Here is a 27,297-nt window from a genome sequence, read left to right as displayed (position 1 = left end):
CCGTGCATGCACTGTCACTAGCTATAAAGTAGTACTTATGACAGATTTGAGTAAATGACATATACTGGAGATCCGTTGTTTGCAGTAAGTTTTTTTAAAAAAAGGAAATATTTTACAAAAGATAATATTGAGTGAAGTCACAATACACTGACAAACATTTAGCTGTACTAAATGTAAATTTTATGTAACTTAGAAAACTATCACTGGGCTTTTACTGAACACTACCTGTTAGAGCAGTGCATAGTGTTCCTTCAAATAAAAGACTTTTTTTTTTATAGTTTCCTTTAAGCCCCTACCATATGCTTTTAAAAAACAATGAATTACACTTTTTTAAAGTTGGTAGGACTAAGAAACTGGTAAAAGTACAGCTTCTGGAGAATCAAGAATAGAACGGAAGACTCTCATTGAACACCTTCTTACACTGTTATAATTTTCATCATGTGATCTATTACTTTTCCAAAAAAATTTAACAAGTAAAAAAACTGCTGGGACAATAAGGCCAAAGTATGTTCCAGTTTAAGATCAATGCCAAACTTCTGACCTGGGGCACAATACTCACTCTGCGTCTTTCACAACACTTTTGAGAGTTAATCACATGAACGTGAATACAAACAGATGTTGATTCATCACAAAAACAAATGTATTGGTCACAATTATGTAGAAAAAAAATAAGCTGTAATATCTGTTTTCCATGTAAGCTCACAGTATCTGTACTGAAATTTTCCCTAAAATTAAAACAAGTCCACTAATAATATAACTGAAAAAGAATACTTCTACACTATGAAACAGAAGAAATGGGGTTTAGAGGGGAGCCCATCTGAGTGAGGACTTTATCCAGCCACTGAAGAGGCCCATGAAGATGAATCTCAATCCAACATGGGGTGCTGGTAACATCTTGCCGGTGATATTCTGCTCCCCAGCCCTATGAAAATGAACAGATAACATGGCAAGCCACGTTTTAAATTGTCAGCCAGTCGAAACCAATTTCAACACACTAACAAAAATAAACTTTAACAGTAGAGATATATAGACACACCTAAAGGAAAAACTATCACAAAACCAATCTTAGCATTCACCATGAAATTAAAAGCAGCACAGTAGCTGCATCGTTATAATAACATATAATCCCTTAATAGAAACCCTTGGAACAAGATATGTTTCAGAATTCTTTTTTTTTTTTACTTTTAGGAAGTTAATAATGGTAAAATACCTTATAATTAAAATATTAATATTCCTGCAGTGAGCTATATTCTCTCTTAATGGGATAAATAAAACTCAAATATAGCCTCATGTAAGTTCACATCAGATTTTGTAAACAAAAAGTTTTTGATTTTCAGGGTTCTTTTTAAACATCAGATAAGGCGTTGTAAATCTGATCAATGCATACAAATGTAATTAAAGTGGCAGTCACATATCATTATCCTTTAAGATGGGAAATTACTGGGATGAATTGAGCTGGACCACTTTAGCCTAAAACGCCAAAGAGTAAAACAGAATTTTTTCACTTCTACTTGCCTGAATTTAACTAGCTCTCTGCTTTACTGCTTACAGTAGTCCTGGCCCAGGAAAAGTAAGCAGCTGTGATGAGGGTGGACTGGGAGACTAAATTGAATATGCAAAAGCCATGTTTCTATAGAAGGCAAGAGAAATGCCTTCAGGGCTATTGATAAACTGCTGCATAAACAGGCCTATAACAAAGCCTATAGCAAGAAAACACTGGGCTGTGGGGCTGTGGGCCAAAAAGAAAAAAAAGGTACACAGAGCATTTGACAATTGCTCTTCTTTGGCTAAATCCTTAAGGAAATGGCAGGTACAGGACAGGTTGCTGAGATGTAACCAAAATTCTTTCTAAATTTTGCGTATGCACCATCATTTGGAATACCAATAAAATTAGGCCAAGGGCAAATGATAAATTTGAAAAGTTCTTTGATCTTTCCAAATCCTTAATAACAGAGCTTAAAACAAGGAAAATAATTTTAGTATGGTAAAGAATTCTTTACATCTACCTAATGGGATCCAATAATGACTGAAACTGCTGAAGCTAAGGAACTTAAAAAGCAATTTTAATATTAAATGCTTTCTAGCAATTTAGCCTTTAACTGAAATTCTTTTATAAACTCAGCCCCTATTCAATATCAATATTGAGCACTTTATAATGTCTGGATTATAAAATAAAATCTTAGACCAATCATGTGGTTTAAGTTATAAATTCAAGAATCTTATTTAAAAACCTATTAAATCAGGTAAAAAATAGTTACTACCTTTCATTTAACAAAGACTTTTTAAAATTATGACCTACAGACATATAATACACATATTTACAGTGACTCAAATTAAGCTACAGGTCACAACCCACTCACCTTGACAAAACTCATTCGAATGGTACACATTTTGGTAAGCTCATATACTGCCTCAAATCCATGGTTGACTGACTGAGCCAGAAGCTGGGCAAACTCCTGATTGTTAAAAATTTTGAGGCTGCAGCTGCTGGGAATCTTACAGACAGTGGTAGGATGAAAGCCATGATGAAAGTTGCAGTTCCTACTCTGTACAAATATGCTGCTGTCACTGAGGCACTCTGCATACACCTCTCCACCAACATAGTACAGATGAACACCTTAAAAAGACAGGCATTACAAGAGTAAACTTAACAAAGCAGTATAATGAAATCGAGGAAGTTGTATGAGGTGCAACCAAGAATAACTACTCCACTATAGCAAGTCTTCAGACAGAAGCTGCCACTAGATGGCCTTATGCTGCCAAAGATAATCAAGAGGTTAATGTGCCTAGATCTAAAATCATCCTCAAACAACTAAGACTTAAGCCTCAAGTTGGCAGCATATTAGGTTATCAGTTCTCAGGGTTTTTTTTTTTCCTTTTCCAACAATCATTTATCATCTCAAAGAAAGCAATGGCAAAAAAAAAGTCCCCCAAAAGCACCTTATGATGAGTCCTTTCAAAGGAATTCTTAGTGCTATCAACTGTCATGAATAGTTGTTTGGCAAAAAGTTTTGCACTCTTTTTGCTAATGGAAAGGTCTGCAGCATTTAAAAAAAAAAAGCTAAGTCACATATGTAATTTCAGGTCATAGGAAAAGCCTTTAAATGGCAGATGTATTTTACTTTCCTTTAAAAAAATGTTTTGGGTATTTAAAAAATATATAAATAATATATGAATGTTCAATATTTAAAAATTCAAATTATATAGCTAGAGCTGAAGTTGTTCCCAACTTTTCTCTACTGCAAATAGTACTAAAAAGACCATCATAGTACACACATGTGAGTCACAGACTAGTTTCAGGCTATGACATTAAAAACTAGTTTTGCTTCTGGGCAAATAAAAATGAGCCGTGGAAGAAAGGATCCTAGAACTGTATACTGGGAAAAAAGAGGAAAATGATTCTAGAATTTAAGAATTCACCAAGTAGATTTCTCTTAAATTATTCTACTGCAGAATGAAATATCAATGCATAGAAGTGAGGCATTTTACCTAAAAAAATCATGGCAAGTTGACAGTTCTGTCAAAAAAGAATGGAAACTTTCTTTCCAACTTATTTTTGTACATACTATTTTTCTGAATCTCTTCTATAAGAAATCATATTACAATTAAAGTTATTTACCTTTTGTTCCTAATTTGGACCAAGACTTTCTCAAGTCAAAGAAGCAAAAAGTAGCAAGTGGTAAAAACAAAACTTCTTAAAAGAGAGGCAAACAGCTCTACCTGGGATAGGTTTCCTTTCTGACCACTTAATGCATGAGACATTTCACTGCAGTGTGAAAAGTTCCTTGTTTGCTGTGGCAACGATCTTGCAGGATGAATTATACATAAAACCCTGTTACCTGAATTTAAAAGCTGGGAGAAGTGGCAGTGAAGCCATTGAAGACTTACGTCATTCAAACTGGATATCCTACCAGTAACCCTGCTCCTCTAACATAATGGAAATTCTTTCAAGTCATCAACCCAAAATATTCCACAAATACCATAATTTTAAAATTTTAATCCTTCACTAGCGTTCATATATTCTACAAATATTTCTTGTGTATGTACTATAAGCCAGGCAGCATTCTAGTTGCTGAAGATATTGTTGTGAACAACGCAAATTTCTGTACAGCTTGTATTTCAGTCAAAAAGACTGAAAATTAAAAAAATAAACACAGGATAGTATGATTTCAGACCCTAAGTACTATGAAGAAAAAATAGGTAGGATAAAGAAAAGAAGTCTGTCTTTACTTAATACATTCTTCAACATCTCCAACTTGAGGGCAGGACCATGCCTTAAGCTTCTTTGTATGCCCCAGAACCTTACACAATGCATACTACATAGCAAGCACAACAAATGACTGAATTCAACTGAAAGTAGGAAAATGACAAAATTACCTTTTCCAATATGTCGCCTGGTGTTTTCAATTGTTGAATTACGATTAACATTTGACAACAATCCCAAGCAGAATCTACTTTTGTTATTTGAAGGGTCTGTGAATCCATCTACTAACACACTAGTAGAAGATGCATGAAAAGCTTCCCCAACACGATTGTTTAATTCATAGTAGACAATTGAACACCAATGTTTGGGCTCTTCATAGGCAACAGGCTGAACATCTGTGAACAAACCAGACAGAAAAAATATTTAATAATTATCAGAAACTCCAGACTCTGTGTTTCCTTTAACCCAACCCAAGCACTATATGAAAAAGAAAATTTTCAGATATTTCACTTAAGTCTCACTGTCCTTCCTGACTTTCAGTCTGTTTGTATGTTTGTTTTCAAAAAAACAAACATCAGAAATGCCTTGATCATAACAATTTTCAAAATTATACATATACACGGATAGGCAACATCACATTTTAAGTTATTTTTCTAGCAGAATCTAATCCAGGTTTAAATTTGAGATGACAAACCTCTGTTTCAGCAAACTGAAAGACTTAACTATACCAGTATCTGTAAAATTATTTTAAACAAAAATTTGAACTAAAAAACTAAGTAAGCCTCTTAGCAAACCAGGAATAGAGGGGAACTTCTTCAACTTGAGATAAAGAACATTTACAAAAAACTTACAGCTAACGTCATACTTAATGGTGAAAAACTAGAAGCTTTTCTGCTAAGATCAGTAACAAGGCAAGGCTGTGCTCACCACTCCTTTACAACAACACACTGGAAATCCTAGCTAAGGCACTAAGACAAGAAAAGGAAATAAAAGGTATACAGATTGAGAAGGAAGACATAAAACTGTCTGTTCTCAAACGACAAGATTGTCTATGCAGAAAATCTGAAATGACTGACAAAAAACCTCCCAGAACTGATAAGCACTTATAGCAAGGCTGCAAGTTGTAAGGTTAATATACTAAAGTCAATCACCTTCCTATACCAGCAATGAACAAGTAGAATTTGAAATGAAAAATTCATTACCATTTATATCAGCACTCAAAAAATGAAATATTTAGGTAAAAACCAAACAAAATAGATATAAAATCTATATGAGGAAACTATGAAACTCTAAAGAAAGAATTCAAAGAAAAACTAAACAGAGATATAGTCCAGGTTCATGTATAGGAAGCCTCTATATTCTTAAGATATCAGTTCTTCCCAACATGATCTACAGAGTCAATGAAATCCCAATAAAAATCCCAACAAATCATCTTGTGGATATTGATAAACTGATCCTAAAGTTTACACGAGGAGGCAAAAGACCCAGAACAACCAACACAATATTGAAAAACAAAACTGGAAGACTAACACTATCCAACTTAAAGACTCACTATAAAGCTACAGGAATCAAGACAGTGTGGTATTGGCAAAAGAACAGAGATCAAAGGAACAGAATAGAGAGCCCAGAAATACATCCACATAAATATAGTTAACTGATCTTTGATGAAGGATCTTGGTTACTTCCCCAATAATAGATACAAGATAGTCTTTCCAACAAATAGTATAAGAACAACTGACATTCACAGGCAAAAAAATGAATCTAGACACAATATCTTACACTATTCATGAAAATTACCTCAAAAATGGATCACGGACCTATGATACAAAACTATAAAACTCTAGAAGATAGCAGAGGACAATATCTAGATGACCTTGAATAGGGTGACGGCTTTTTAGATACAACACAAAGAATGAGAAGACAAGCCACAGAATGGGAAAATATATTTGCAAAAGACACGTTTGGTTAAAGGACTGTTACACAAAATATACAAAGAACTCTTAAAACTCAACAAGAAAATGAACAAGGTAATGAGAAAAACTCGTCAAAGACATGAACAGACACCTCACTGAAGATATACACATGGCAAATAAACATATAAAAAGATGCTCCACATTACATTTCATCAGGAAAATGCAAATTAAAATTGCAAAGAGACACTACTACACAACCATTAGAATGACCAAAATCCAAAGCACTGACAACACCAAACGCTGGTGAAGATGAGGAGCAACAGAAACTCTCATTCACTGCTGGTGAGAGTGTAAAATGGTACAGCCACTTTGGAAGACAGTCTGTTGACCTCTTACAAAACTAAACAAACTTTTACCATACAATCCAGCAAATGTGTTCCTCGGTATTTACCTAAAGGAGTCAAAAACTTATGTCCACACAAAAACTGCAGAGAGATGTTTATAGAAGCTTTATTCATAACTGTTAAAACTTGAAAGCAACCAAGATATCCTTCAAGAGGTGAATGGATAAATAAACTGTGGTACACCAGACAATGGAATATTATTCAACACTAAAAAGAAATGAGCTATCAAGCCATGAAAAGACATGGTTGGTGGGGGACTTAAATGTATATTACTAAGTGAAGAAGCCAATCTGAAAAGGCTACATACTGTAAGATTCCGATTACAAGACATCTGGAAAAGGCAAAACTATGGAGATAATAAAAAGATCAGTGGTTGCCAGGGGTTAGGAGAGAGGGAGGGATGAACAGGCAGAGCACAGAGGATTTTTAGGGAAGTGAAACTATTCTATATGATAATATAATGATGGCTACATGTCATTATTCATTTGTTACAACCCAAAGAATGTTAATACAAAAAATGAATCCTAATGTAAATTATAGAATGGTAGTTACCAAGGAGGTAAGGTGAGGGGGAATGGGGAGTCATTATTTAATAGGTACAGAGTTCTATTTGAAATGATGAAAAAGTTCTGGAAATGGATAGGAGTGATGGTTTGCTGAATACTGTGGATGTACTCAATGCTACCGAATTGTACACAACAGAGCTCCCAAAGTACAAGAAGCAAAAACTAACAGAACTAGAAGTGGAAATAAATACTCAACGGTAGTAGCTGGGGACTTTAATCTCCCATTCTCAATAATTGATAGAACAATTAGAAAGAAAATAAGCAAGGATACAGATGATCTGAACACTACTGACCAGCTTCATCTAACTGAAATCCAGAGATCCTATGACACCCTACGACATCAGAAAATACAATTTTTTCAAAGGCACATGGAGTATTGTCTAAAAGAGACTATATGTTTTGCCAAGGGTTGGCAAACCTTTTCTACCCACCCAAATGGGCAAATCCAGCAACATATAAGAAGGATTATACACCATGACCAAGTGGGATGCAATACCTTAGGTTTTGCAGGCCACGTACTATCTGTCATATATTCTTCTTCTTCTTAACAATTCTTTAATGATCTAGAAACCATTCTTAGGTCACAGGCTATACAAAAACAAGCATAAAACAAGTCTCAACAAATTTAAAGAACTGAAATCATACCAAATATGTTCAAAGCACACAAAAGAATTAAATTAGGAATCAACAACAAAAAGAAATTTGGGAAATCTTGAAATATTTGGAAATTGATAAACATGCTACTAAATAATCCATGGGTCAAAGAAGAAACCACAACAGAAATTTTAAAATATTTTCAATTGAATAAAAATAAAGACAAACAAAAATAAAAATTTATGGGATGCAGTTAAAAGTGTGATTAGACGGAAAGAAATAGTTTTTAACACCCATATTAGAAAAGAAACAACTCAAGTTAATAATGTAAGATTCAGAAACTACAAAAAGAAAAGTAAACTAAAAGTAAACTTGCATTCCTCAAAGCAAGAAAAATGAAGGAAATAAAGATTAGAGTGGAATTCAATAGAAGAGGGAAAAGTTGTCATTCAAAAGATAAACAAAGGGCTTCCCTGGTGGCACAGTGGTTGAGAGTCTGCCTGCCGATGCAGGGGACACGGGTTCGTGCCCCGGTCTGGGAAGATCCCACATGCCGCGGAGCGGCTGGGCCCGTGAGCCGTGGCTGCTGAGCCTGCACATCCGGAGCCTGTGCTCCGCAACAGGAGAGGCCACAACAGTGAGGCCCGCGTACCGCAAAAAAATAAATAAATAAGGTAAACAAAATTGATAATCCCTCAACTAAACCAACGAGAAAAAAAGAACATGACACAAACTACCAAAATCAGGAATTAATACTTCACTACCAACTCCTACAGAAATTAGAGAGATTATAAAGGATACTACCAAAAACTTTATGTCAAATTAGATAATTTAGATGAAATGGACAAATTCCCAGAAAGACACAAATTACCAAAACTGACTCAAGAAAAAACAAACTCTGAATAGACCAATATAATAACTAAAGAAACTGAATCGATTATTTAAAATCTTCCCGCAAATAGAAGTCCAAGCTGAAATGGCTTCACTGGTAAATTCTACCACACATTTAAAGAAGAAATAATACTAATACTTCAAAAACTCTTCCAAAAATTGGAGGGAACACTTCCCAACTCATTCCGTGAGGCCATTATTACCTGACAGCAATACCAAACAAAGACATCACAAGAAAATTACAGACCAATATCCCTCATGAATATACAAGCAAAAATACTCAACAAAATATTAGTAAACCTAGCCAAGCAATATATAAAAAAGGATTATACACCATGACCACATGGGTTTTATCCTAGGAATACAAGGTTGGTTTAACATCAGAAAATCAATTCATGTAATACACCTTATTACTAGAAAAAAAGAACAACAAACTCACATGATCATCTCAGCAGATACAGAAAAAGCTTTTGACAAAATCCAACATTCATTCATGATAAAAATTCTCAATCTAGGAATAGAAGAGAACTAACAATTTGCTGGCTAGACTCTCTAGAACAATACTGAACAGAAGTAATAAAAGCCGACATCATTGTCTTACTCCCAATTATAGGTGGAAAGTAATTCAGTTTTTTATCATTAATTATGATAGCTATAGGTTTTTCATATATGCCCTTTAATAATAAGAGAGAAGGAGAAGTTAAACGCATTCAGATTGGATAGGAAAAAAAAATACTATTCTTTATTCATGGATGACATGCTCCTATATTTAAAAGACCTTAAGGAATCCACATATGCACACACAAAAAACCTATCACTAGAACTAATAAATGAATTCAGCAAGATTTCAGGTTACAAGATTAATATACAAAAATCAACTGTATGTTTTTAATTAAAAAAAATTTTTTTACAGTGACCAATAGAAATTTATTTCATTAGTTAGACCTGAAACCACTGCATTAATGCCATTTTGAAACTAACCTTTCAGGGATTTAATACAGTTGTTCTTTAACAATAGAACTTGGTTCATTCACTACTTAAGACATGATTATTTAAATTAAAGTTAATTGGTTTCCTTACTCTCCTTTAAGGCTTTAGGCTCAGAATATTTCTATTAGAAAAATCTAATTTGTCTCAAGTTCCTATTTCTAAATTTTAGAGTGGTTAAAATGCTCTTATATTTTAAATCTTTGTAGCAAAAATTATGTCTAAAATTACAGCTCAAACTGGCAAAGCAATTAAAGATGCAGGTGACGCAAGTCTTTTTTTAAGTCTTTTTCATACAGTTTTACTGAGATACAATTGACATATGGCACTGTACAAGTTTAAGGTATACAGCATAATGATCTGTCTTACATACATCATGAAACGATTATCACAATCAATTTAGTGAACACCCATCATCTCATATAGACACAAAATTAAAGAAACAGAAAAAAATTTTTTCCTAGTGATGAGAACTCTTAGGATTTACTCTCTTAACAGCTTCGTATATAACATACAGCAGTGTTAACTACATTTATCAGGTTGTACGTTACATCCCTAGTACTTCTTTATCTTATAACTGGAAGTATGTGCCTTTTGACTGCCTTCATCCAATCAATTTTATTTCTAGCTACCACTGAAGAATCCAAACTCGAAATTAAAAAATTCTTCCACACACCTAGCAATAAATTTAAAAAGAAAAGAAAAGAGAGACATTCCATGTCTGTGTACTAGAAGGGGACAGCAAATCTCCCCAAGTTGATTTAAAGAGTCAATGTGACCTCTATCAAAGTCCAAGGAAGAGTTTTGGTGGAGGACAGAAATTGACAAACTGATACTAAAATTATATGAAAATATGCAAAGAATGCAGAATTGCCAAACAATTTTTAAAAAGAAGAACAAAGTTGGAGGACTAACACTGCTTGTTTTCAAAACTTACTATAAAACTTTAGTAATCAAGATGGTGAGTACAGACATACAGATCAATGAACAAAATTGAGAGTCCTGAAATAAACTCTTAAATTTATAGTCAACTGATTTCTGAAAAAGATGCCAAGACAATTCAGTAGAGAAATGATACTCTTTTCAACAAACAGTGCTAGAACCAACTGGATGTCTACTTGCGCAAAGATGAATTTAGACCGTTAACATACAAAAACCTTAACTCAAAATGAATCATAGACATAAATATAAGAGCTAAAGAACTTCTAGGAGAACACACAGGAGAATAATTTTTATGACCTTGGGATAGACATAAGATTTTTTAGATGTAACACCAAAAGCATAATCCAGAAAAAAATTGATAATTTCATCAAAATTAAAAACTTTTGTGCTTCAAAAGACACCATTAGGAAAATGAAAAGACAATCCACAGACTGAGAAAAAATATTTGCAAATCACATATCTGAAAAAGGACTTCTATTCAAAATATATACAGAACTCTTAAAACTCAATAATAAGACAAACAAAGGACTTCTATCTAAAATATATACACCACTCTTACAACTCAACAATAAGACAAACAACCCAATTAAAAAAATAAGGCAAAAGATTTAAATAAGCCAAAGAAGATACATGAATGGCTAGGTTAAAAATGTTCAAAATCATTACTCATTAGGGAAATACAAATTAAAACAAATGAGACACCACTTCACACCCATCAGAATAACTATAATCAAAAAGATAAATAATAACAAGTCTTAGGAGGATACGGAGAAACTAGAACCCTTATATGGTACTGGTAAAAATGTAAAATGGTGCTTTCACTTTACAGTAATTTTGTAGTTTCTCGTAAATACTTAAATTTACCCTGTGACGCAGAAAAATTTAAAAAAGACCTATCTGCAAATGTTGATTACAGCATTGTTCATGCTAGCCAAAAACTAGAAACAATTCAAATGTCCATCGACAGATAAATGGGTAAACAAAATGTGGTATATCCATAAAATAAAATACTGTTCAGCAAAAAAAAAGAACATTATTGATACATGGTGCAACATGGATGAATCTTGAAAACAACGCATTTTGTGATTCTATTTATATGAAAAGTTCGGAAAAGGCAAATCTACAGGTACAGAAAACAGATTAGAAGGTTCCTGGAGCTGGGGATAGGAGGGGATAGACTGCAAATAGGCACAAGGGATATTTCTAAAGGGTTATGAAAATTTCCCAAAACTAGATTGCGGTGATGGTGTAAAACTTTACACATTTACTAAAAATCATCGAATCATACAGTTAAAATGGATAAATTTTATGGTATATAAATTATTACTGGTTCAAGATGGCGGAGTAGAAGGACGTGCGCTCACTCCCTCTTGTGAGAGCACCGGAATCACAACTAACTGCTGAACAATCATTGACAGGAAGACACTGGAATTCACCAAAAAAGATACCCCTCATCCAAAGACAATGGAGAAGCCACAATGAGACGGTAGGAGGGGCGCAATCACAGGAAAATCAAATCCCATGACTCCTGGGTGGGTGACTCACAAACTGGAAAACACTTATACCACAGAAGTCCACCCACTGGAGTGAAGGTTCTGAGCCCCATGTCAGGCTTCCCAACCTGGGGGTCCAACAACGGGAGGAGGAATTCCTAGAGAATCAGACTTTGATGGCTAGTGGGATTTGATTGCAGGACTTCGACAGGACTGGGGGAAACAGAGACTCCACTCTTGGAGGGCACACACAAAGTAGTGTGAGCATCGGGACCCAGGGGAAGGAGCAGTGACCCCAGGGGAGACTGAACCAGACCTGCCTGCTAGTGTTGGAGGGTCTCCTGCAGAGGCAGGGGGGCAGCTGAGGCTCACCGTGGGGACAAGGACACTGGCAGCAGAAGTTCTGGGAAGTACTCGTTGGTGTGAGCCCTCCTAGAGTCCACCATTAGCCCCACCAAAGACCCACGTAGGCTACAGTGCTGGGTCACCTCAGGCTAAATAACCAACAGGGAGGGAACCCAGCCCCACCCATCAATAGACAAGCAGATTAAAGTGTTACTGAGCTCTGCCCACCAAAGCAACACCCAGCTCTACCCACCACCAGTCCCTCCTATCAGGAAACTTGCACAAGCCTCTTTGATAGCCTCATCCACCAGAAGGCAGACAGCAGAAGCAAGAAGAACTACAGTTCTTCAGCCTGTGGAAGGAAAACCACACTCACAGATAGACAGACAAAATGAAAAGGCAAAGACTTTGTACCAGATGAAGGAACAAGATAAAACCTCAGAAAAACAACTAAATGAAGTGGAGATAGGCAACCTTCCAGAGAAAGAATTCAGAATAATGATAGTGAAGATGATCCAGGACCTGGGAAAAAGAATGGAGGCAAAGATCGAGAAGATGCAAGAAATGTTTAACAAAGACCTAGAAGAATTAAAGAACAAACAAACATAGATGAACAATAAAATAACTGAAATGAAAAATACACTAGAAGAAATCAATAAGACACTGATTAAAGATATTAAAGATGATATAAACAGATGGAGAGATATACCATGTTCTTGGATTGGAAGAATCAACATTATGAAAATGACTCTACCACCCAAAGCAATCAACAGATTCAATGCAATCCCTATCAAACTACCAACGGCATTTTTCACAGAACTAGAACAAAAACTTTCACAATCTGTATGGAAACACAAAAGACCCCGAATAGCCAAAGCAATCTTGAGAAAGAAAAACGGAGCAGGAGGAATAAGGCTCCCTGACTTCAGACTACACTACAAAGCCACAGTAATCAAGAGAGTATGGTACTGGCACAAAAACAGAAATATAGATCAATAGAACAGGAAAGAAAGCCCAGAGATAAACCCACATATATATGGTCACCTTATTTCTGATAAAGGAGGCAAGAATATACAATGGAGAAAAGACAGCCTCCTCAATAAGTGGTGCTGGGAAAACTGGACAGCTACCTGTAAAAGAATGAAATTAGAACACTCCCTAACACAATACACAAAAATAAACTCAAAATGGATTAAAGACCTAAATGTAAGGCCAGACACTAAAACTCTTAGAGGAAAACATAGGCAGAACACTCTATGACATAAATCACAGCAAGATCTTTTTTGACTCACCTCCTAGAGAAATGGAAATAAAAACAAAAATAAACAAATGGGACCTAATGAAACTTAAAAGGTTTTGCACAGCAAAGGAAACCATAAACAAGATGAAAAGACAACCCTCAGAATGGGAGAAAATATTTGCAAATGAAGCAACTGACAAAGGATTAATCTCCAAAATTTACAAGCAGCTCATGCAGCTCAATATCCAAAAAACAAACAACCCAATCCAAAAATGGGCAGAAGACCTAAAGAGACATTTCTCCAAAGAAGATATACAGATTGCCAACAAACACATGAAAGAATGTTCAACATCACTAATTATTAGAGAAATGCAAATCAAAACTACAATGAGGTATCACCTCACACCAGTCAGAATGGCCATCATCAGAAAATCTACAAACAGTAAATGCTGGGGAAGGTGTGGAGAAAAGGGAACCCTCGTGCACTGTTGGTGGGAATGTAAATTGATACAACCACTATGGAGAACAGTACGGAGGTTCCTTAAGAAACTAAAAATACAACTACCATACGACCCAGCAATCCCACTACTGGGCATATACACTGAGAAAACCATAATTCAAAGAGTCATGTACCACAATGTTCACTGCAGCTCTATTTACAACAGCCAGGACATGGAAGTGTCCATCGACAGATAAATGGATAAAGAAGAGTGCCACATATATACAATGGAATATTACTCAGCCAAAAAAAGAAACAAAATTGAATTATTTGTAGTGAGGTGGATGGACCTAGAGTCTGTCATACAGAGTGAAGTAAGTCAGAAAAAGAAAAACAAATATAGTATGCTAACACATATATATGGAATTTTTTTAAAAATGGTTCTGAAGAACCTAGGGGCAGGACAGGAATAAAGACGCAGACGTAAAGAATGGACTTGAGGACAAGCGGAGGGGGAAGGGTAAGCTGGGAGAGAGTGAGAGAGTGGCATGGACTTATATATACTACCAAATGTAAGATAGATAGCTAGTGGGAAGCAGCCACATAGCACAGGGAGATCAGCTTGGTGCTTGGTGACCACCTAGAGGGGTGGGGTAGGGAGAGAGGGTGGGAGGGGGAGACACAAGAGGAGGGGATATGGGGATATATGTATATGTATAGCTGATTCACTTTGTTATAAAGCAGAAACTAACACACCATTGTAAAGCAATTATACTGCAATAAAGATGTTAAAAAATTTTTTTAATTTAAAAAATAAAAGAAAAAAAAAGAAGACATACAGCCAAGAAGCACATGAAAAGCTGCTCAACATCACCTATTATCAGAGAAATGCAAATCAAAACTACAGTGAGGTATCACCTCACACCAGTTAGAATGGGCATCATCAGAAAATCTACAAACAACAAATGCTGGAGAGGGTGTGGAGAAAAGGGAACCCTTTTGCACTGCTGGTGGGAATATAAATTGGTACAGCCACTATGGAGAACAGTATAAAGATTCCTTAAAAAACTAAAAATAGAATTACCATATGACGCAGCAATCCCATTACTGGGCACATACCCAGAGAAAACCATAATTCAAAAAGACACATGAGTGCTTCCCTGGTGGCGCGGTGGTTGAGAGTCCGCCTGCTGATGCAGGGGACACAGGTTCATGCCCTGGTCCGGGAAGATCCCACATGCCACGGAGCAGCTGGGCCCGTGAGCCATGGCCGCTGAGCGTGCGCGTCCGGAGCCTGTGCTCCACAACGGGAGAGGCCACAACAGTGACAGGCCCGTGTACCACAAAAAAAAAAAAAAAAAAAAAAAAGACACATGAACCCCAATGTTCAATGCAGCACTATTTACAACAGCTAGGTCATGGAAGCAATCTAAATCCCCATCGACAGATGAATGGATAAAGAAGAGGTGGTACATATATACAATGGAATATTACTCAGCCATGAAAAGGAACGAAATTGGGTAATTTGTAGAGACGTGGATGGATCTAGAGACTGTCATACAGACTGAAGTAAGTAGAAAGAGAAAAACAAATATCGTATATTATCGCATGTATGTGGAACCTAGAAAAATGGTACAGATGAACCAGTTTGCAGGGCAGAAATTGAGACACAGATGTAGAGAACAAACGTATGGACACCAAGGGAGGAAAGCGGCGGGGGTGTGTGTGTGGGGGGGGGTGGTGGGATGAACTGGGAGACTGGGATTGACATGTATACACTAATATGTATAAAATAGATAACTTATAAGAACCTGCTGTATAAAAAATAAATTTAAAAAATAAATTACCACACCTCAATAAAGCTGGTTGTTAAAAGTGGCTAAGAAGTTAAAAAAAAAAAAGAGCAACAACAAAGTATTGTATTTCTCTTACCTCTGCTGGATATGCTGGGCATAATCTGAGGAATCAAATTATTGCTTGTATCCATGGGCTGGGAATTATCTTGACCCATCTGATCATCTGGTGGCATATATGCAGGAGGAGGAGTATCAGCTAAGGGGAAGAAAATGAGACAAGTTAAGTCCCAAAAGAATAGTTAAAATCTTCATCCTGCTCAAAGTTAATCTAAACACATCTGTAAATTCTTAAGATTACCAGCAGGATTCATTACTAAACATCAGAGACACACAAAAATGTAGGATGCTACCTTAGGGCAAGGGAAAAGGAGAAAAGACAGCATACCCATTAGCTACCAGAAACCTACTGCAGGTCCACATGAATTTGTTCCAATCCAGGACAGTAAGATCAGTGCTAAAATTCACTAAAATAGAATTCAGGGTCAAGAATTTTGCCTCCATTTGCTTAGAATCATATGCTCAGAGAAACTGCAACTACTGCAGGTCAATCTGAAGGCCACAGATTATCCTTGTTTAGATAGATATCTACAGAGACATTTCTGAATTATCAAGATCATCACATACTGTATGGTTATTTAAAACTGGAAAATAAAACCATGCTCTTTCAAAATTTGCCAACACTAACAGCAGCTGTCTAATTCTTCTGCAATGTCTTAAAATGGTTGCTCTGTCCTATTAAATGGCTAAATCCTATTAAGTGGCTCTTAGGAAACTGAAAGTTAACTAGAATATCTTTTGAGTTCCAACATTTGTGGTTGAAAACCTTTATAAAAGCTACAGCTATACTTATTTGTCTCATACTGTAAATACTGAATTTAACTTGTTTTTCACCTCAATGTTTGTATAAGATGTATTTTGAGACAGAGCTACAGTCAGCACTGAATCTAGGACAAAGGATGAAAATTAGTTTTTGAACAGACACCTAACAGCAAGTTAAACAGTTGGAACTGAAATCCTCTTCAAAGAAACACAACACAACAAAATACAACTTCATCAATTGCTACTTCACTGCAGTAAAGAAACTACAAAGTATATATTTACATATGACCCTACTTACAACAGTAGGCATCCCAATATTTCTTGACACAGTGACCTCATGATTTACTCACGTAAGACAGGCATGCCATTAACAAACTTTAGCAACTTTAAAAATCCACTTATGATCCTTCTTCAGGCAAATCGGTGCATCAGTTACCTAATTAAAGATAACTGGGGTTCATTTTAACCTACCGAAGTACAAAATGATTTGACAAGCAATGTAGCAAAGTTAAAAAAGCACACACTTTAGAGTCAGAGAAACCTGGGCCTGAACCCCACTTACTAGCTGTGCGACCTTATGCAAGGTATTTAAGCTCTTGGGGTTAATACCAGTTTCGTTTTCCATCCATAAAACAAAAAAAATCTATCTCACTTGGTTGTTCTGAAGATTAAATTTAATGTGGTATCTCTCATCACAGTATTAGTTACATAAAAGGCACCTGATAAATGGTACTTGGTATTATAAATTATACGAAAATATTTAACTTTATGTCAAATATAGCTACTTCCTTTGTTGCTGCTGTTGTTTTGGTAGAACTTAATTTTAATGCCTGATGGTATATATGGATTTAGTAATTTGGTCCAATAAATGGTCAATTGACATCTAACAACATTTTGTTTCCAGATTAGCTACTTTACTTCACATTCATCAGTCATTTTGTCTTTATGTTTTTGATAAGCTTTTACTACACGCTGCCTTTACTGTATATAGGACTCCTCTCTATGAAACCTTTCAAATTAACTCCATTTGGCTTCAATCTCTCAAGCTGCACTGGCAACCACTTGACACATGGGTATATCTATAGTTAGCAGTAAATGTATTTATGTGTTGCTATAATTTTGTCTATTCATTTAACAAATATTTACTGAGGATCTACTGCATACTAGATTCTGATATAGGTAGTCGGTATGTAGCAATAAACAAAAGATGCTATAAAATCCCTGTTTTCATGGAGTTTATAGTCAAGACGGGGGAGGCTGGGGAAAGGCAGACTGTAAATAAAGACAACATATACTATACTGGATTGTAATACATGCTATAGAGAAAGATCAAGCAATGAGAGAGGGAAGGTGGGTTGGGAGGAGGGAGTGCAATTTTTAAATTCTATCTTATTTTATTGTCATTATTCTTAAAGGGTAATCTCTGATCTCCCCCAAATTGTGTTTGCTTTTTAAAAAAATTCAATTTATTTAAACTAAAAAAAATAAAAACAGTTCATCCACTTCCCCCACCACCTCTGGCAACCACCAATCTGTCCTCTGTATCTGTGAGCTTAGTTTCTTATTTATTTTTTAAGATTCCACATATCTTATTTGAGAGAGACCATATAGTATTTGTCTTTCTCAGTCTTATTTCATCTAGCATAATGCTGTCAAGGTTCATCCATGTTGTCACAAGTGGCAAGATTTCATTCTTTTTTTATGGCTGGATAATATTCCACTGCATGTGTATGTGTGTATGTGTGTTATCATATCTTCTTTATCCATTCATCTATCAGTGAACATTTAGGTTGCTTCCAAATCATGTCTACTGTAAATAATGCTGCAATGAACATGGGGCGGGGGGTAGATATCTTTCTGAGTTAGTGTTTTTGTTTTCTTTGGATAAATATCCAGAAGTAGAACTGCAGAATCACATGGTAGTTCTATTTTTGATTTTTTGAGGAAACTCCATACTGTTTTCAAAAGTGGCTGTACTAATTTACATTCCCACCAACAGTGCACAAGAGTTCCCATATCTCCAGATCCTCACCAACACTTGTTACTTCCAACACGTTGCAGTTTCACTTCTACCTATCTCGAAATAATAAAGCATAATATGCTGAAAATGTTGTTTTTCCTTCCATCTTCGATATTAAAATGACTGAACACAAATTGACCAATTTTGATAAGTCTTTTTTTAAATGCACGCTGATATGACGGCTGTCAAATACAATCTAACAAAACTGTTCCAACTGAAGTTAAAGACAACTAAGTGCTACTAGAGCCATCTTATGGAAAAAACTGAACAAACCTTTTGGCCCGCCCAATAATTGACCATTTTTGCATGAGTTTATTTCTGGACTCTCTATTCTGTTCCAGTGATCTATGTGTCTGTTTTTATGCCATTATTTTGATTATTACAGCTTTGTAATACAGTTTGAAATCAGGGAGTGTGATGTTTTCTGCTTTGTCCTTGTTTCTGAAAACTGCTTTGGCTATTTGGGGTCTTTTATGGTACTATACAAATTTCAGGATTGCTTCTATATTTTGTGAAAAATATGTCTACTTACATTTTTTTAAACTTATGGCACTTGGCAAAATAAAATCCCAAACTCTTCTGGAAATCAAACAATTACCAAAGAATAGTCAAAAATAGTTGGCTCTTGGCATATTAACAGTTCACCCAGAGGATCAGCAGTATTAAAACAACTGCTAACTCTTAGGAATTATTTTTTTGTATCAATAAAATAAATTCTTACCTGGGAGCTGAAATGGACTTCCTGGTCCAGAACTTGCTGGGGAGTTGGGATATGTGCTGCTAGCAGGGGAAGGAGGGTAGGGACTATTTGGAGATAAGGGAAAAGGAGTGTTGTTGGGCTGATGGAAAGAATCTGGAAACGTTGCATTTTGTGGCATGTGAGGTTCATTGTGGCTTAAGTTTCTAAACTGAACCAGAAGGCTGTGTTGTGGGTTGAATTCATTATGACGAGGCACTAATACTGGAGGTAAGACTGAAAGACAAAAATCAAAAGTCATCTGTCAGCAACGACTAAAACAAATATCTCATACACATGAAGGGAAAGACAGAAAGGATTCAGGGAAGACTGTAAACCTATTAAAACAATTTATTTTTAGGAAGGGCTGCTTTGTAGAACCTTGAATCTATATTTACAAAATAACTAAACCAAAAATTCTCTAAGCACTCAGCCTATATAAAATACTCTAGAAGACAGAACATCCAAAGCAGAGAAGATATCACTCCTATTCTGTAAGAGATCAAGCACATTTAAGAACAACCATAAAATTACAACACAGGGAATATAGCCAATATTTTATAAAAACTATAAATGGAGAATAACCTGTAAAAATTGTGAATCACCATGTTGTACACCTGAAACTTATATAATACTGTACATCAACTATACCTATAACAAAAAAGGGGGCTTCCCTGGTGGCGCAGTGGTTGAGAGTCCGCCTGCCGATGCAGGGGACACGGGTTCGTGCCCTGGTCTGGGAAGATCCCACATGCCGTGGAGCGGCTAGGCCCGTGAGCCATGGCTGCTGAGCCTGTGCGTCCGGAGCCTGTGCTCCACAACGGGAGAGGCCACAACAGTGAGAGGCCCACATACCGCAAAAAAAAAAAAAAAAAGGTAAATATGTCATCATCTCCTTAGATGTTACTGCTGTTGGTCTTGCTTTGTCTACATGCAACAGGGAACACATCCTAAACCATGTGCACAAAAGTATCATCCCTTAGTTTGCAACCAAGGTAGCTATTTCCATGACATTACCGCTTTGCATGTTTGCTCTTTACCATTGAAGACTGTGGATGCTTTTAATGAAATAAGAAGCTAATATTAATTTGAAATAAAATAATGGATTAATATAACTTAAAATTTTTTTTAATTAAAAAATAGATTAAAAACAATCATAATACAGAGAATTTAATGCACTGAGAGTTGAACAGAGGTGAGTATTCCCAGCTAGCAAGGAATCAAACAAAATACCATGGAAAAGAGAACATCTGATTGGACCTTAAAGACCAGGAAGCATTTCACACAGAAGTGCTAGGGGTGGAGAGTGTAAAGAATGTAAAGGAGGAGATGGATAAAGATAAGAAAGAATAGTCAGGTGGCCTAAGCACTGAACTGGGAGGTAAGACTAAAGTTGAGATCAGCTATGCACATGCCCTGAAAGTCTCCATGTTTCCAATTCTGGACATTTTATCTTTCTTTCTTTGAGAGATCTTGCATTTTATGTTCTTCAGTAAAGTTCTCCCAACTGAAAACAGTAACAATTCCTAGGTAGAGGTCTTCCATTCAAAATAATTTTTCTAAACACGACCATAATGGAAATATATACAAGAAAGCCTAAACATCTTAAGAAATACACTTTTTCTTAGCACATTCACTTTATTCAAATATTCAATTTCTCTAAAGACCCAAGTGTCAACCACATACAAATATCCGATCACCTTTCCCTACAGGAAATTGAAACAAACCTGATTTCTCTAAACTCTTACGGTACTATTTCATCTCTTTTATAACTTTCCTATATTTGTCAGTGTAATTTCACTTCCGAAAATCTCACTTTGACTCTGACATCAGTCAGCAGCAACAAAATCAATCTGTTTTTAAGTTAACTGGGTCACACTTCCCCTCCCTGAAATAAGAATGAACCTGAGGAATCAGAAGCTCTGTAATTTGTACTGTTTTTTTATCTCTTTTCATTTTACTGAATTAGTGTCGTGATTATGTAGTTAACATCTGATTACAATCGCTTTGTTCTACAGTGTATTACTAACTGCTGTTCCCCTTACAAAATGATGGGACAGATGCCACTGGACAGTAGGGCGTGAGACAGTAAGAATGTCTATGTGTAGCTGGCTAGTAATCTGAAAGACTTAGTGAAATAACTACTTAGGAGTTCAATCCAGTAAGGATTTCTTTACTTTTTTTTTTTTTTGAGGCAGAACTAAAATCACTGATTTCTCTCTTACTTGTATATTATCTATACACATCATTTTTTTAGAAATTATTTTATTTTCATTCAAAAATAATACATGGATAGTTTAAAAAAATAGATGCTACATGAGATTATAAACAAAAAGAACAATTTCTAAGGCTCCTCCCATACTGCTTCCAGAGACAACAAAGTTAAACTCTTAGTCATTTCTTCTAACATTCACTTTGTGCACTACTAAGTAATATGCTTATACTGTTGTTATTGGTTGGTCAAGACATTATTCATAGACTTGCTTTTATGGCAAATGAAGTAGCTTTCTTAAACCATTCTATCCCACTCCCCTTCCCCTTCGCCACAATAAAGTCACATAAAAAATTTTGGTTAAATCAATATCCAGGGTTTATATGTTATACAAATTATATAAATACAATTCACTGCTGAATTGTACTTATTATGTATAAATAATAAATACAAGTATATATTATGATTATATTTTTCCTTGAACAATGTTTTTATTAATTATTGCCTTGGTCCTTCATTTGTTTAATCTCAAGTCTGTACCACTAATTTCCAGAAGTCCAACAGATCTATCAAATTCCCATCAATATTATTTTCCAGATGCCACAAATATACAAATAATCTATTAATTCCATTTTCTCCCCTGATCCCCCATCCTTTGCTATAATCTAGACTGGCTGCTACTTAAGTCTCCTACAAATCTGAGGTCCTTGGACTTCCCCTTCTCTTCTCTCCTATTGGATCCCATTTCCTGGACCTCATTCTCTATGAGCTTCCTACGGAAGGATGTAAGGAAGAGAAATTTTGAGCCCTGGCCTATATGAAAATACCTTGTCTTATGTTTATCTGCAGACAGATTCCAGAATAGATAACTTTTTATCTCTGAATTTGGGGGGCACTGCTTCATTTTCTTCTAGAATCTAAAACTGCATTGAGAAATCCAGTATTCTCATTCCCAGTCTTTTCTATGTGCCCTGACTTTTCTGAGAGCTTTCAAAATCTTCTTTTTATCCATGATATGCTAAAATTTCATGTGTGGGTCTTTTTTCTGCCCCTTGTTCTGGTTACTCAGTCACTGGGCCCTTTCGATTTTCAGTTCTGGGAACTGTTCTAGACGATTTCTTTGATAATTTTCTCTTTCCCATTTTCTCCAATGCTTGATTTCTAGAATGTATTATTTTATTGGAATATTTACTTTGAAACTTATTCTGAGCCAGTTAATGTTTTATCTAAGCACTTTTCATGCATTAACTCATCTAATTCTTGTAACTAACTTGAAGTACATATTATTATCCCCACTTTACAGATGAGGAAACGAAGTCACAGAAAGGTTAATTAATTTGCCTGTGGTCACACTGATAGCATTGGTAAAGTCAGGATTCAAATCCAGAAAGTCTGGTTCCAGAACATAGTCTTAACCAGTAGACAATACTGCCTATTAAACACTGGATCACCTGGGTTGGCCCTCTATTTTTCTTTTTATCACTTTCCAACTATTTTCCAACCTTTTTTTTTTTTTTTACCATTCTGCAATACTTTCTGGCTCCACTATATGTGATCTTATATAAGGTACTTCCCTATTAAGTTTTGGTTTCCTTATCTGTAAACTTACTGGTAAACTTAGAGTGCTGTAAAATGTTAGTACCATTTTCTAACCCTATGAAGGAATAACCTCATAGTATTAGGAAAGTGTCTCGTCCTTAAGTGCTCAATAAATGTTCATTACTATTACTATTACTGTTACTATTATTATGACTTTATTAATACTGGTACTATAAAGTGATCCATCCTGTGCCACAGCTGCTTAACTTGCTTAAGCATACCAGGCCTAAGCCCCAGTCTTTTCTACAGAATGAATCACAGCTGAGAAAAACATATTACAAAAATAAGACATTTCTATTGACTGATTACTGGACACACCCTAGCTGTGGGGGAATACACTAAATTCCTTGACTTTCTTTCCAACAACTTCTAGCAAATATCAAGCCTGGGAATTTTTCAAACTACATTTCTCTATTAAATCTTCACATCTTCCTTTCCTCATCAATTCCTCAGGCTACAGCTCTCCTTGGATTCAACAAGAAATTGAGAATCACCTCAAATACCACCTGGCAGCTCTAAAGCCCTTAAAATGAACTTTCCCTGACAGCACCATTACTACTATTTTTTTTTTTTTTGCTAGTCTCCACAATCAATGTTATTTTTATAGCTTTTTTTTTTACCATACTGGGCTCTTATATTATCTTCAGTGAAATCCAGCGAGGCCCGCAGACTAAGGTGGCTACCATGATTCCTGCCTCTGGGTATTTACCCCTGGAGTAATCCCCCTCCCTCTGAGTATATTATCTGTGACTTGCTTCTAACCGATAGCATATGGCAAAAGTGACAGGATGTAAGCGATAACGTTCCACAAGAATACAATGTTCCTTCTAGCAAGAAGACACTTTCTTACTGGCTTTGAAGAAGTAAGTGGCCATGAATGTGAGCTACTTATGAAGAAGGTCCCACGGCAAGCAAATGAAGGCAGCCTCCAGTCAACAACCAGACAGAGTCCAACAGCCTGCAAGGAACTGAATCCTGATAATAATCACATGAGCTGGGAAGGAGACCCTTTCTCAGGTGAACCTCCGGTAAGACCCAAGCCCTGACCAATACCTAGAGTACAGCCTTGCAAAGGACCCAGTTAAGCCATGCCTGGACATCTGACTGACAGAAACTGTGAGATAATTAACGTGTATTAAGCCACTTACCTTGTGGTACTTTGTTATGCAGCAATAGATAACTAATGTACCCAGCTAGTATCTCAGCGTATATAATTTATTCAATACAAAAAAATATTTACTGAGCACTCCCTACTAAGTTCAAGTTAATAATACTATTCTAGGCACTGGGAATGCAGTACAGAATGAGCCAGAGGAAGGTACTTCTCACATCAGTCAATAAAAAAAATAAATACCTAATAGAGTCAAGTAGTGATGGGGGCATTTGAGCAAGGACAAAATGAAATGAGAAAATGTGACACGAAAAGATCCTGGGGGGAGAGTACTCTAAGTAGAGGAAACAGCATTGGAAAAAAGCCTGGATGCAGGAATATGGCAAGTCCAAGGAACAGAGGAAGTTTGAGGATAGGTTATGTAAGCCCTTGTAGAAATCTGTTCTAAGTGTGACAGAAAGCCTTTAAAGTGTTTTGGGCAGGGACTGACATGATTTGATATATATTTTCTAAAGATCACTCTGGATGCTATAATAGAAAACAGAATGGGTTGGGGGAAAGAAAAAAGACAGAGAGACCAATTAGGAGACTACTTAAGGTGAAAGATGATGATGGTCTGTGCTAGAGTAGTGGTGTTAGAGATGGTGAGATGATATGCTCAAGATATATTTTGAAGGTACAGCAAACAGCATTTGCTCATAGCTCAAACACAGAACCTAAGAGAGAAATAAAAGATGACTTCTAGGGCGCAATTACATGAATGCTAGTGCCATATACTTCAACTGGGAAAACTGGAGGAAATAAAAGACTTGGTGGGAAAAACAAATCCAAAGTCCTATCTAGACATATTAAGTCTGATGTTTATTAGACATTCGGGTGGAGATGTTAAGTAGGCAACTGGATACAGAGTCAGGAGAAGCTGACTCTGGAGTTCAAAATGTGCACATAAGCTTATAGATAGTTTTAGGACATGTGATAACATAAGAGTACACAGAGGAAAAATATAGATGGAGAAAAAGTCCAGGGACTGACTCCTGTGAAAACAGGAAAACAGCCAACAAAGAGACTAAGCAAAAACAGCCAGTGAGGTAGGAGAACTAGGAGAGTGTAATGTTTCAGAAGCCAATATAAAAAAGTTTTGAGTGGGCGGGAAAAAGAGCAACTGTATCAAATGATGTTGATGGGGCAGGTAAGATGAGGACTGAGAATGAATGACCCCTCTATCTGTAACAAGGCAGTCATTAGTGAATTTGACAAGTCAAATGGTAGGGAAGGAAGACTAACTAGAGGGGTATCAAGAAAGAACAGGAAGAAAGTAATGTGGAGATAATAAACATGGAGACTACTATAAAAGGTAGACTGAAGGTGGGGGCATATTCTTGAGGTCAAGACAGAAATTCTTTCTTAACTCTTATTTGAAGTTGGGCTGTATCATGACATGCTTGTATGCTTTCAGAAAAAGTCTAGCAGAGAGGGAAAGTACAATGCTGGAATAAATAAAAAATAAACAAAAAGGAGTGGGATGTAGTACACACATGGAACTTAGACTTCAGATAAAATAGAGGAATGGCAGAGTGTATATACGACTGGCTTGTTACAGCGAACAATGAATTAGAACAAGCCACTTGGGAGCTGTATCATCCATATATTAAGCTCAATTTAAAATCCAGTACTCCTCCCAAGATTAAAATCTCTAAGAAGGAAACATAAAGCTAAAACAACCTTCTTAATTACTAAATTCAGTCAAATGCAAATCAGAAAGAGAAAAGTTTTTATAATTTTTCCCAGAGGAGTTAAAACCTACCTGGACTCTCCACTCTCTTATAGTGGTATGGGTTGATACAAACTTCCTTTTGCTTAGATCCAAAAGGAAATTCACAAATATCCAATGGCTTTAGCTCGTGATGACTCTGCAAATCAGGCCAGCGCCAAACACGACAATATATAACATGGGGCAAGCCTTTTCTGTGAGAAACCTGCAGGCGTCCATCTAAAGATCTGGGAATAGTGACACATTTGCTTGGCTGTCCTGGACTGCTCAAGGCTTTCTCCAGTTCCTCCATGGCACCCTTTTTCTTTTTTAGCTTTTTCACCAAAGCATCGACTGCCTTTTCTGCCCATTTCTCCTCTTCATCACCTTGCTTCCAGCCCAACAATCGCTTTACTGCTGGACTAGTAAAAGAAAACAAGCTGGCCATTGACGTCATTTGATTGAAATCTTCAGAAACCTTCCTGCAACTCAAAGTCAGATCACAAGTGAAAAGTCATATACAAGTCCTAAACAAAAGTTCCAATTAAAAAGGGAGGAGTGACATTTATCTTCATAAGTGCCATAAGCTTCTTTCATGGGTTCAAGTCCTGAAAGAGAAAGGGGGAAAATTTAAATGAATGCAATTAACATACATTTAAATCAATATAATTTGAAAAGCATATTACTTTTAAATAACAGCAGAAAAGGATTACAAAGTAAAACAAAAAACCTACGTCTAGAAAGAGAAATTTTCTTAGTCCTGTGACCACTCCCTTCTTCATAATATGAACAAATAATTCACTGGCAATGCCAAATGATAACCAAAAGCAAAGTAGGGTGCTCTACTTTCTATGTATTATCCCCCCACCAAAAGAAAAACAGCCCTAGACCTTTATTTCTTTCGGTCAGAAGCCCCCAAATCTAAGGTTTGATTCTAATGTATTTTTCTTCATTGAAATCCAGGTTATGTGCTGTGTCAGTTTTGAACGTGATATTATCCTGATTTGAACAAAAGTCTTAAGAGAAATCTAGCTCTTCCCTAGGGTCATTATTCTCTTTAAAATGTTCCACAGACTTGTAAGATTTGGGCAAAAGTCATAGTAGTACTCAAGTCACATTATTATTATAGATGCAAATTTTATGAGACGTTGTCGTAAGATGTACCAAACCCTCAAC

At 36.0% G+C, this 27,297-nt stretch overlaps 1 protein-coding gene across 1 annotated transcript; it reads right to left on the bottom strand.

The window, feature by feature from the left end:
- Nucleotides 1-778: 778 nt before the first annotated feature.
- SMAD5 (SMAD family member 5) lies at nt 779-26,578 on the bottom strand. Its single transcript, XM_065873231.1, has 6 exons — nt 26,176-26,578; nt 19,435-19,686; nt 15,951-16,070; nt 4,378-4,599; nt 2,361-2,617; nt 779-922 (listed from the first exon to the last, which is right to left on the bottom strand). Exons 1-6 carry the CDS (start codon nt 26,576-26,578, stop codon nt 779-781), a joined length of 1,398 nt encoding a protein of 465 aa, XP_065729303.1.
- Between the last annotated feature and the right edge of the window lie 719 nt (nt 26,579-27,297).

Source organism: Phocoena phocoena, chromosome 3 (genome assembly GCF_963924675.1).
Source record: "Phocoena phocoena chromosome 3, mPhoPho1.1, whole genome shotgun sequence".
Lineage (NCBI taxonomy): Eukaryota > Metazoa > Chordata > Mammalia > Artiodactyla > Phocoenidae > Phocoena > Phocoena phocoena.
Note: the sequence above shows the minus strand (reverse complement) of the source record. Positions and strands in the feature narration are given on the sequence as shown.

Bases quoted from the DNA above. Each gene is read 5' to 3' on its own strand.
- SMAD5 (XM_065873231.1), bottom strand. From the start codon at position 26,578: ATGACGTCAATGGCCAGCTTGTTTTCTTTTACTAGTCCAGCAGTAAAG. The intron at 19,687-26,175 runs GTAGGTTTTAAC...TTTGTCTTTCAG, and splicing joins TAAGAGAGTGGAGAGTCCAG to TCTTACCTCCAGTATTAGTG. The intron at 2,618-4,377 runs GTAATTTTGTCA...TGTCTTTTTAAG, and splicing joins CAGGCGACATATTGGAAAAG to GTGTTCATCTGTACTATGTT.